Consider the following 13,271-nt stretch of genomic DNA (forward strand, 5'->3'; position numbering starts at 1 on the left):
GCGGCCGTTCCTTCAGAGCGCATGCGCCAGTGACGTCACTGGCTGCATGTAAGGTAAATATCTCCTAAACGGTACATGTTTAGGAGATATTTACAGTACCTATAGGTAAGCCTTATCATAGGCTTACCTATAGGTACAACTTCCCGAGGAGGGTTTACTTCCTCTTTAATGCATTCTATGCATTAAGATAATAAAAAACATTCTGTGTGTAGCAGCCTCCTCAGCACCCCCTAATACTTACCTGAGCTCCCTCTTTCCAGTGATGTCTGTGACTCTCCCTCCTGATTGGCTGAGACACAGCCGCAGCACCATTGGCTCCCACGGCTGTCAATCAAAGTCAGCCAATCAGGAGAGAGGCGGGGCCGAACAGCAGCTCTGTGTCTGAATGGACACACGGAGCTGCAGCTCGGCTCGGGTGCCCCCATAGCAATCTGCTTGCTGTGGGGGCACTCGATAGGAGGAGGGGCCATGAGCAGCAATGAGGGTCTTGAGAAGAGGAGGATCCAGGCTGCTCTCTGGCAAACCAACTGCACAGAGCAAGTAAGTATAACGTTTGTTATTTTTTTAAAACCAAAAGAGATTTTACAATCACTTTAAGCCTGGTACACATGGGGAAAATATCAGACAAATGATCCCTAGTTTTATTTTTGCATGCTACTTTCATATCAGTGGCTAAGTGGTTAGCACTTCTGCCTGGCAGCACTATGGTCTTCTGTTCTAATCCCAACCACAGCACTACTTGCCTGGAGTTTGTTATCCTTGTGCCTGCATGGATTTCCTCTGGGCACTCCGGTTTCCTCCCACACTCCAAAGACATGCTGGTAGGGTGATGGGCTTCTGTCTAAACTGGCCCTAGTATATGTATTGTATGAATGTGGGTTAGGGATTGTAATCTCCTTGAGGGTAAGGACTGATGTGAATGTATAATACGTATGTGTAAAGCGCCATAAATGAGTACCTGTAATTAAAAAAAAAAAAAAATGAAAACCTATAACCTACTATAGTTAAGAAAATTCTTGTACATCAGAATGCAACTTCGGAAGTGATGTATTGTATTTGGCTACAAAGTGTTATTATCCCCACACTGCAGTATATGTGCCACTGCAGTGTATATAAAAAACATAGACTGCTGCTGTGGTGAAAGGTGCAATGTCCTTTTTAAATTTGAAGTATGTAAACCCAGCGCTGTCTTAAGAAAAACTTAGTGCAAGACTACTTATCACTTCATACAAAATGTAACAATCATTAACATAAATGAAAACATTTATCAAAAGTTAAAGTTCATATGGTGCCAACGATTAAATAAGTCAGTTAAAAAGCTCACAATTGTATTCTTGGGTTAAAAAAGCATGTAACAATGGTTTGGAATAAAAAATATTCTTGGTTGGCGCTCTAAATGCTGGACTTGGCGTCACTGGAAGTACCCGCCCAAGAATACAATTGTGAGTGTTCAGTTTGTTTTAAAAAGAGTTTTATAATAAAATAGAATTAAGCTATGGATATCTGATTTTCCTTTCATGACAATAAATGAGACCTGCCATCCCCCTGGAGTATTTGAGAGTGGAGAACCACCTATCACAGAAATTTGAGGAATGTCATGACTAACAGGCGCTTTACCTACTAATAGTCGGTGAGTGAGGGCACATGAGGAGGGGAAGCACAGCACCTTGTGGTTTTCTATTGCACACCACTGGCACAAGAGAATTGAAGCACGGATTGCACTTTAAATGACTTATTTAATCGTTGGCAGTGGCACCCTATATATGCTGCACCATGACCATATTAACTTTTATTTAACTTTTAATCCTTTTTACATTATGTAAATTATTGTAACATATTTTGTATGGAGCGATAATAAGTAGACTTGCGCTATATATATATATATATATATATATATATATATATATATATATATTTTTTTATGACAGCGCTGGGTTCGCATACTTCTAATGTATTCTTTAATTTCTGAGCAAGCATGGGGTTTGATCACACAATTTTTTTTTTTTTTTCACCACTAGGCCTATTTCGGACACTTTTTGTTTACAAGTTAAAATCAGTATTTTTTCCTAGAAAACTACTTAGAACCCCCAAACATTATATATATTTTTTTAGCAAAGACTCTGGAGAATAAAATGGCGGTCATTGCAATATTTTTTGTCACGCGGTATTTGCGCAGCGGTCTTTAAAACGCCATTTTTTTGGGAAAAATTACATTTCACTGCATTTAAAAAATACTAAACAGTCAAGTTAGCCCATTTTTTTGTATATTGTGAAAGATGTCAGGCCGAGTAAATAGATACCCAACATGTTACGGTTTAAAATCCCCATTTACCTCAATGGTGTATTGTCAGACAGCTCTGAGGCTGCTTTGCTTATGTTTGGATGTAGCAGGACCTTTTAAAATCCATTTGCATTGCGTGTAACGTAGATTGAGTGCTGCCTTTGCTGCGATTTTTGTTTGAAACCGGCTGTGTTTGACAATATTGCTCATGTACATCAACCCTATGGCCAGGGTTCACCGACATCCACTGATAGCCTCAGACATCATTGATCATGTGTCTGTAAAGGGGTCATTCTTCCCAATGTCCACAATTGGAAGGAGCATTTTACCCAGTGACCACTAATGTATCATAAGCTGTAGCTACAGTTATTTTTAGCAGGGTTTCCCTGAGACCGGAAAATTATTTTAACCACTTAAGCCCCGGAGGATTTTCCTGCTAAACGACCAGAGGGTATTTTGCGATTCGGCACTGCGTGACTTTAACAGACAATTGCGCGGTCATGCGACGCTGTATCTAAACAAATTTGGCGTCCTTTTTTTCCCACAAACAGAGCTTTCTTTTGGTGGTATTTGATCACCCGTGCGATTTTTACTTTTTGCGCTATAAACAAAAAAATAGCGTACATTTTGCAAAAATAACAATATTTTTCACATTTTTTTATATGAAATTCCCCAAAAAAAAAATGTAAAAATCAAAATTTTTTAAAATTTTCGGCCAATTTGTTTTATGCTACCTATGTTTGGTAAAAAAAATCACAAAAAGCGTATTTTGATTTGCGCAAAAGTTATCGCGTTTACTAACAAAGGGAAAGATTTCTGTCATTTTTGGTGTTTTTTTTTTTAACGTGTAATGGCGGCGATCTGCGATTTTTTTTTTTTTTTTTTTTTTTTTTTTTTTTTTTTTTTTTTGCGGTACTGCGACATTGGGGCGGACAGATCGGACCCTTGACTGACATTTTTGACACTTTTGGGGTTACCAGTGACATTTCTACAGTAATCAGTGCTATATATATGCACTGTTACTGTAAAAATGCACTGGTAGTGAAGGGGTTAACTTTATTTGGGAGGGAGGGGCTGTGTGTGTCCCTAGGGGCGTGATTCTTACTGTGATTGGCTGTGGCTCTAGCTGTAAGGACACTGATCAACGGATCTACATACTAGATCCGAGTGATCAGTGTTTTTACAGTGAGGAGAATGACAGGCAGCTTGTTTACACAAGCTGCCTGACATTCTCCTTCTCCCCCGCCGATCGCCGAGTGACCGGCGGACATCGGGTCCGCCTCCGCGGGCGCGCGCTCGCTCCCCAGAGCCTCACAGGCGAGCGACGTAGACCTACGTCACTCTGCCTGTGAGGGGCCGACTGCCGCAGTAAATATACTGTGAGCAGTCGGCAAGCGGTTAAGGGTTTCTCTGTATTGAGAAGGTTAAAGGCTGCCTTACGCTAAGTTCAGATATAGCAGCAATCTGCATTTTGTTGCCGCACTGGAAGAATGCAGGTCACTGCATGGAAACATGGAAAACAATTGTTTTCTATTTGTCTTGAAACACCACAAAGCTGGTGTCTTGTACAGTGTGTTTGGTAATAATGCTACATGTATGTATTTTAATGTAAAGCAATGCATTGCATATAAACATATGTAAAAGAGCATTAGTGCAATGCAGGTTAATTGAAAAAAAGTTTTTTAGTTTGTCCCCTACAAGGACATTGTGGCAGACATCTTAGAGGGGATGTAGATAATGTACAGTGGAAAGCTGACTAGTGAGGTGTCTCAATGGCAGGGTTGACATTGTAAATCCTAAAATAAGGTCTAAAACTGCCCTTTTTCTCATGTTGTGTAAGCAATGAATGCACTCAATAGCACTATTTGTCTTGCCCCAATCTCCTCCTTCCTCCTTCGTGTTCCTCCTCCTTCGTGTTCCTCCTCCTTCGTGTTCCTCCTCCTTCGTGTTCCTCCTCCTTCGTGTTCCTCCTCCTTCGTGTTCCTCCTCCTCCTCGTGTTCCTCCTCCTCCTCGTGTTCCTCCTCCTCCTCGTGTTCCTCCTCCTCCTCGTGTTCCTCCTCCTCCTCGTGTTCCTCCTCGTCCTCGTGTTCCTCGTCCTCGTGTTCCTCGTCCTCGTGTTCCTCCTCCTCCTCGTGTTCCTCCTCCTCCTCGTGTTCCTCCTCCTCCTTGTCCTCGTGTTCCTCCTCCTCCTCCTCGTCCTCGTGTTCCTCCTCCTCCTCCTCGTCCTCGTGTTCCTCCTCCTCCTCCTCGTCCTCGTGTTCCTCCTCCTCCTCCTCGTCCTCGTGTTCCTCCTCCTCCTCCTCGTCCTCGTGTTCCTCCTCCTCCTCCTCCTCCTCGTGTTCCTCCTCCTCCTCCTCCTCCTCGTCCTCGTGTTCCTCCTCCTCCTCGTCGTCCTCGTGTTCCTCCTCGTCCTCGTGTTGCTCCTCCTCCTCGTCGTCCTCGTGTTGCTCCTCCTCCTCGTCGTCCTCGTGTTGCTCCTCCTCCTCCTCGTCGTCCTCGTGTTGCTGCTCCTCCTCCTCCTCGTCGTCCTCGTGTTGCTGCTCCTCCTCCTCCTCGTCGTCCTCGTGTTGCTGCTCCTCCTCCTCCTCGTCGTCCTCGTGTTGCTGCTCCTCCTCCTCCTCGTCGTCCTCGTGTTGCTGCTCCTCCTCCTCCTCGTCGTCCTCGTGTTGCTGCTCCTCCTCCTCCTCGTCGTCCTCGTGTTGCTGCTCCTCCTCCTCCTCGTCGTCCTCGTGTTGCTGCTCCTCCTCCTCCTCGTCGTCCTCGTGTTGCTGCTCCTCCTCCTCCTCGTCGTCCTCGTGTTGCTGCTCCTCCTCCTCCTCGTCGTCCTCGTGTTGCTGCTCCTCCTCCTCCTCGTCGTCCTCGTGTTGCTGCTCCTCCTCCTCCTCCTCGTCCTCGTGTTGCTGCTCCTCCTCCTCCTCGTCGTCCTCGTGTTCCTTTCTGTTGCTCTTTATTTTTGCCCCTCGCACCTTCTCTCAACCCGCTAACGGGAAAACCCTGCAAAATGCATAGCAATTTCATGCGCATAAAGTGCATGTCAAAGCAAGTTGATGAAAGGCAATACCTATCCATTTTTTGAGCATTTGAATGCACATTTATCTGTGAATAGACCCTAACATGGGAGATATTGCACCCCTCAAGCAGTAGCACCTTTCATCGCACCTGGCAATTTTTTTTTTCAAACGCTAAATATTACTTTCATTTTGGATAAGGTAGTAAAGGGTTAAAACCCCATCAGGATAAAGATGTATACACACACTGGCTTTGTTAGGTTCACATGTTCATTTGCTTGGTAACACTAATTGCTAATTAGCCAATTACATGGCAGCAGCTCAAGGCATTTGGGCATCTAGACAGGGTGAAGAGGACTTGCTTAAGTACAAACTAGCATCAGAATGGGGAAGGATGGGGATTTAAGTGACTTTGAATTTGGCATGGTTGTTGGTGCTAGATGGGATGCTCTGAGTATTTCAGAAACTGCTAAACTACTGGGATTTTCATGTAAACCATCTCTAGAATTTTAGAGAATGGTCCGAAAAAGAGAAAATATCCAGTAAGCAGCAGTTGTGTGGACAAAAATTTTTTTTATTGATATCAGAGGAGAATGGGCAGACTGGTTTGAGATGATAGAATGGCAACAGTAACTCAAACCCCTAATTTATAACCAAGGTATGCAGAATACCATCTCTGAATGCACAGCACATTGAACCTTGATGCAGATGGGCTACAGCAGCAGACCACCACACCGGGTGCCACTCTTGTCAGCTACAATTCACACAGGATCACAAAAATTGGGACAATAGAAGATTGGAAAAATGTTGCCTGATCTGATGAGTCTCGATTTGCGCTGCAACATTCAGACGGTAGGGTTAGAATTTGGCATAAACGACATGAAAGCATGGATCCATCCTGCCTTGTATCCCTTTATGACTACAGTGTACCCATCTTCTGATGGCTCCTTCCAGCAGGATAATACACCATGTCACAAAGCTCAAATCATCTCACCACTGGTTTCTTGAACATGACAATGAGGTCACTGTACTCCAATGGCCTCCACACTCACCAGATCTCAATCCACTAGAGCACCGTTTTGGAATAGGGTGGAATGGGATATCAGCATGATGCATGTGCAGCCGACAAATATGCAACAACTGCGTGATGCTATCATGTCAATATGGACCAAAATCTCTGAGGAATGTTTCCAACAACTTGCTGAATCTATGCCGCGAAGAATTAAGGCAGTTCTAAAGAAAAAAAGGGGCGTCCAGGTACGAGCAAGGTGTACCTAATAAAGTGGCCAGTCAGTGCATATGCGCTGTCAGTAATTGCATTAGGTAAATGGGTCAGGCTGGTTGTACCCAAGTCAGTCTATGAATCGTCTATGGTACAGTCAGCCTGCCCATACATGGATTGAATCTTGGTGGGTTCTTGCTAAACTAGTGAATGGTCTGTTGCTGCATAGTTGGTGGAATGACTTCTGATTTTAATTTTTCTGTATTTATCATGAAGAATTATTCATCACAGGGTGCCATTTGCTGTACTATTTTCTGTTAAGGCCTCGTGCACACTGGTTGTTTTTGCAGCTTCTCTTCTGGTAGTCTATTTTTTTTTTTTTTCTCCTGCATGTTAGCCTATGTGTGCAAATGTCCAGTGTGCATGATGAGTCCTAAATGTTGGCAGCTCCATCCAGTTTTGAGACAACTCTGGTCAAAAAGTTAAAAGAAATATCAATTTGCCACTTTTGTATATCATAAATATAACTACAGTGCACTGAACTGTTACATGGTGTTTCTTCTTAACATATAATCAGTTTTTTTTTTTTTTTTCTCTCCTTTTCTAAAACCTTCAGTTATGCCATGATCGTGGATATTTAGTGACACAAGATGAGTTGGATCAAACATTGGATGAGTTTAAAGCACAGTTTGGTGATAAGCCCAGTGAGGGTCGTCCCCGGCGAACAGATCTCACGGTGTTGGTCGCACACAATGATGATCCAACTGATCAGATGTTTGTATTCTTTCCTGGTAAGTTAGTGTGTATGTGATGTGCACCAGCATTTTGTAACCCTTAAAGTGGAACCCCATGTTATGTTTTCTGACAGCGAATGCAATTGGCTTCCACTTCTCTCCCTTTCACACAACACAGAATTCCAAAGGCTGTCTTGCACTGCTAAAATTTCAGCTGATTTAAGCTAAATCTCCTGAAATTCAAGCTTTCAGTGCACCACCCGGCTTTACACAAGTGGGTTGACTTTTGTTGAAGGAACCACATGAAAATTGTCAGCTGAACAGGTCCTGCATTCACATGTAGTGGCTGTTCGGGTATTCTAATGGCTGCAGGAGCCAGCAGAGGAGCCTTGTTCTTCTGCACTGTTTAGCATGGACAGAGGAATCTGGTAGATTTATTTCTTTCAGCCTAGAGGGTGTGTGTGTGTGTGCCCCCCCCCCCCCCAGATTTACTCTGCCTTTTTTCACTGTCCATGTTCAGTTTTTACATGCTTCTTCACCAGCCACAATGATCTTTCCCATCTGCCTAGTTTTGACCAAGCATGTGTCCAGCTAATATTTTTGTCCAGAAACCATTAATCACTTAACCTCAGGAAGGTGCCCCCCCTCCTTTCATGACCAGAGCATTTTTTTTGCTATTCAGCACTGCTACTTTACCTGGCAATTGTGCGGTCATGCAACACTGTATGCAAATAAATTTTTATATGTAAACAAATGTGCAGTGCAAATGTGTGATATATAATGAAAGCACAATGCTATAAAGATAAATATGCAATATATCAGAACACTAATTGCAATAGGTGCTAATGAATGTGAACAACAGCCAAAGTGATGGCTAAATCAAAATCAATAGATTTTTAGAGGGAAGAGAAGACATGATAGCGATTTACAAATACCTCAACTGTGATCTCAGCATAGAAAAAAAACTGATTCAGTAGCAAGGAGTGTAAGAGGACACGAGGCCATTCGATGCTATTAGAGGAGAAGCAATGTAACCTCAGGTGACGCAAGGGGTTTTTTACAGTAAGGGCAGTAAGATTGTGGAACTCGCTTCCACAAATGGTAGTAACTGCGGGAAGTATGGCTACTTTTAAAAGCCTCTTGGACATACATCTCCAAGATCAAAATATTCAGGGGTATGGGAAATTATTACATCCACACACACCTACACAGGTTGAACTGGATGGAGTATTGTCTTTATTCAACCTCAACTACTATGTAGTAGTTCATAGTGTTCTTAATCCAGAAAATGGAATATTAATCCTTGGAAAATGCAGTGTGCCAAAACGGTCACCAAATTGAGAAAAAAGGAAGGCACAATCACTACATGTACACCTCAAGTGAAGTGACTAACCGTACATTTCAAATGAAAAAAGCAATGCTTGTAATGTGCTCCCCTCCACTGTTCCAATGAACTCCCCAGAAATCGAATGTATAAACGCCTTGCATCCAATCCGGCTAGGGGGTGGTGCAGCAACTAGAGAGACCACTTTGACAGTCACTGTGTCAGGAAATTGTATACGTAAAGGCCTTGCATCCAATCCGGCTAGGGGCTGGTGCGGCAGCTGGTAAGACCACTTACATAGTAGCTGTGTCCTGGATAGGCTGCATAAAAAGCTCACCAAACGGAGCCAACAGTGCTAATATGGTGCTATATTTATTTAAAAAGATTTAAAATATTACATGTAAAAAAACCAAAGGCCATAAACTCACATAAGACCGCCGTTCCTGAGCACAGGAATACGGCAGCCAAGATGCCAGTGTGTAGGCCTGAAGTGTTTTGTGTACAGACACCTGTTCACAGGGAAAAGATCAGGATAGGCCTCCAGGCTGCATTGCAGTGTAAACAGGACTCGGTAAACAATTGTTTAATGTGTGTTTTTGTGATGACCTACATTCATCCATCATGGTAAAACGCAAGTCACCACAGTATGTGTGAACAGGGCCTTATAATAGACATAGGTTGTGCCCTGTACCTTGGTTTTCTTAATGTATCAGAGCTATTCCTGGACAATTTAGATGCAGTGCAATCTATCCATTGCCCCCAATGTGCATTTATTTTTTTAGCTCAATCTATCCAAGATTTCTCCCAGTTGGTAATGGGTGACCAGCTACTTGTATACACCTAGAAATTATTTGTTATAGCATCCCCACACACACACACAAATAAAGCTTTCTTTTGGTGGTATGTGATCACCTACTGGGTTTTTATTTTTTTGCGATCTATATGAAAAAAGACTGAAATTTATGACAAAATTATTTTCTACTTTTTTTTATAAAACAAATGTAATAAAATCAAATTTTCATACATGTATGCCATAATGGGTTCTGCTACATGTCTTTTGGTTACAAAAAAAAAAAAGTATGTGTTAGTGTCTACAAACTGTTATCTATCATGGCTTCAAATTTCAAGAACTGAGCTACTAGCCAGGCCTTAAGAGTTGCTCACCACCAGTTGCCCCACCCAACCCCTACCCTGCCCCTAACCTCTCGTAGATGATCTAAAAAAAAAGACCATGGTAAATGTTTTATGCCAAATTAAATTACAAAAATAAATATTAACATAAAGCTCATCAGTGCCGCCTCATCAATGCAGCAAGGATCACAGGGAGGAATCTGGAGAATTGCTGGCTGAATCCAAGAGCGGGGATATCCCACTGCGATACAGTTGTATCTGAAATGCTGGCCATTGTCAAAGTCCCACCTCCTGGACCGGCATAGGACCAGTGTGCTTTCTATCATCGGAGGCGGGACTTTGTATGAGAGTGGCCGGCATTTCATATGCAAGCTGTCACAGCAAAGATCTCTGCGTTGTGTGATCTGGCTGGCAATCCTCCTGACAGTTTCCTGGCTGATTGCTTCTGGCAGAAGCGGTGCTGCCTTTTTTACATCAGATACCCTATAAAAAAAAAACCTCACTGCTTCTGCAAGAAGCAATCGGCCAGGAAAGTCAGCTTAGTCTGCCCCCCTGCTCTACACTCGCCCTCAACTAATTTCCACTCTCCAAATGCGAGCAGGCAAGTGGAAATTTTAAGGGCTGGTATTAATATTTGTAAATTGATCATTCTTGATGTGCTGTATCTTGTTTCGTGAAGCTCTTCAAATGCCAGGGCAGTACAAATACTCACCAAGACAGTCCAAGGTATTTAGTATGAAGCATGGTGAGTTTAACCACTTAAACCCCAGCCCTATTTCAGACACTTTTTGTTTACAAGTTAAAACCAGTATTTTTTTCCTAGAAAACCCCCAAACATTATATATATTTTTTTAGCAAAGACTCTGGAGAATAAAATTTGGTCATTGCAATATTTTTTTTTCACGCGGTATTTGCGCAGCTGTCTTTAAAACGCCATTTTTTTGGAAAAAATTTTGAAAAATCAAATTTCACTGCATTTAAAAAATACTAAACAGTAAAGTTAGCCCATTTTTTTTGTATATTGTGAAAGATGTCACACCGAGTAAATAGATACCAAACATGTTACGGTTTAAAATTGCGCCCCCCCATGGGATGGCGACAAACTACGGTCAATAGAGATTACAATAGGCGACGCTTTAAATTTTTTTAACGGTTACCAGTTTAGAGTTAGTGTTTTTTGTTTTTTTTTAATTATTGCCCACGCTCCTGGCGATCTTGGCGATACCTCACGTGTGGTTTGAACAGCGATTTCATTCGCGGCTCGACTTCTGTATACGTTTTTTTTTTTGTGAGCGAACGGTGACGGGGGCGGCTAAATTTTTTTTTTTTTTTTCCTATTTATTTTATATTTTTTTTTCAACTTTATTACAGGTTTTTAAAAAAAAAAAAAAAAAAAAAAAAATCTTATCACTTTTTTATTGCTGTCACAAGCAATGTAAACATCCCTTGTGACACCAATATGCAGTGACAGGTACTCTTTATGGAGGGATCGAGGGTCTAAAAGACCCTAGACCTCTCCACTACACTTCCATGTATTCAAAATGCAAAAAACTGCATTTTTGAATACATTCACTTTTTGAAACTGCCGCCTTTAGCAGCCAAGTAACCCAGATGTGACGTCATGGACGCCGCCTCCGGGTTACATCATCGGAGACCAGATCGAAGCCGCATCTGGCATTTTTCCGGGACTCCATCCAGCCGGCGGACGTGCCGGCTGGGTGCTCGGGGCTCCCAGTGGGACAGAAGCCCCGAGCAAAGTCGCGGGAGGGGGGGGGAACGTCCCCTCCCGCTCACCCGGGTAACGATCGAGCGGCTCCCGAGCCGCATCGGTCGTTACTGACGGAAAGCTGACCGTCGGCTCTAAACTACGGTACCTGGGATGGTGTCTCTAGCTAGAGGCATCATCCCGGTATACTACCGCAAAGTTTGCCGACGTAGGGCTACGTCACTTTGCGGTAAGTGGTTAAGATCTTACTGCTGCAGGCTGCCTCTCCTGTGTGTACAGACGTAGCTCTATGTCGGTCGCGCGCTTGGTGCTCGGGGGCGAGTGGGGAAGCCGATCCGAGGCGCTGGGCACCAACGATCGCTCCCCGTTGAGAGGATAGTCAGCTGTTGTAAACACAGCCGACCATTCTCCCTGAAATGATCAGAGCGCCTGTGTTTCTTCTATATAGGATCACAGGTCTCTCTGGTTATTTCACAAGCCCTTCCCCCATACAGGTAATAAACGCTCCCCTAGGCTTACACTTAACCCTTTGATCACCCATAGGTTAACCCCTTCCCTGCCAGTGTTATTACAGTAACAGTGCATATTTTTAGCACTGATTACTGAAGTAATGCCACTGGTTTACTAGTAAAAAATAAATAAAAATGACATAAATCTTTCCCCTAGTTTTGTAGATTCGATAATTTTTGCGCAAACCAATCAAAATACACTTATGATTTATTCTATTTTTTTATTTAACAAAATGTAGCAGAATACAAATTGGCATAAAAGGTTGAAAATTTTGAAATTTTATTTCTCTATCGTTCATTGACTGATGCAGCCCTTTGATGCATATCAGGAGGGTATCTGCCCCCTACAGGAATAGGACCCTAGGCAGAAAAAAATGTCCCTATATGGGCCTGGGGGTATACCCTCTCTTCCTGCATAGGATGTCAGTTTTTAATCTGCCTAGGCAGGACCTAGTTCCTTGCTAGGATCTTGGGTCCTGGCATAGAAGCATTTTTTTTTATGTAGACGTCTAGGCCCATGTCGCAGCGTTCCTATGTGGCTGACAGCCCCCACACTTCGGTGGAGAGGGGTCCTGTCAGGAGATGGCGCCCGCTTGTGTTCCGGGTACGGTGAGTAAAAGACCCCCCCCCCCCTTCCCTGATGGATTTTGAGGTGGACGCTGGCCCCTCCCTGGGATGGTCGGGCTCTCACACTCCTGGGTTTCCCTCTGTCCTGTTGTAATCCCCCCCCCCCCCCCCCTGCACGTGGGGGACTGTTTGGGCCTACCTGGGGCTGGGACCTCAAATGCAGGCCGCATGGGGGGCTGTCCGTGCTGTCGCCTGATTGGGGGGGCCTCTGGGGTTTCCTGGGCTTTTCGCCATCAGGCATCTGTGCTTCAGGTGTGCAAGGCGGCGACCTGGTCGTCTGTTCACACCTTTACCAAATTTTATAAGGTGGATATGCTGGCATCTGCGGATGCCTCCTTTGGCCGTAAAGTTTTGCAGGCTGCCTTGAGGGTGTTCATGTTTGGTTTTCAGGTGGATCTCATCTGGTTGTTCTGAGGAGTCCTATGTTGCCTGGTTGGCTATGTTGGCTTTGGGGACTGTTTCTGTGTTCTTCTGTTCCCTCCCCTCATTTGGGTACTGCTTTGGGACGTCCCTACTGATATTCATCAGAGGACTCCGTCCGTCAATGAACGATAGAGAAACTAGATTTTTGACTTGGCGTAAAATCCTTTTCGCTTAGGTTAATTGACGGACGCAGTACCCGCCCCTCTAATAATTTGAGTGGGTTGGTGTTTTCTCTGACACTGCTTTGATACAAACTGACATCCTATGCATGAACAGAGGGTATAA

At 43.7% G+C, this 13,271-nt stretch overlaps 1 protein-coding gene across 1 annotated transcript in view; it reads left to right on the plus strand.

Annotated features, from left to right (window-relative positions):
• POLR2E (RNA polymerase II, I and III subunit E) overlaps positions 1-13,271 on the plus strand; it is a 39,384-nt gene that overhangs the window by 3,587 nt on the left and 22,526 nt on the right. The window contains exon 2 of the mRNA XM_082264756.1: positions 7,129-7,303. Coding sequence (XP_082120882.1) covers positions 7,129-7,303 — 175 coding nt within the window. The remainder of the gene's footprint in view (positions 1-7,128; positions 7,304-13,271) is intronic.

This window comes from Pelophylax lessonae, assembly GCF_965119305.1.
Source record: "Pelophylax lessonae genome assembly, chromosome: 1".
Taxonomy (NCBI): Eukaryota; Metazoa; Chordata; class Amphibia; order Anura; family Ranidae; genus Pelophylax; species Pelophylax lessonae.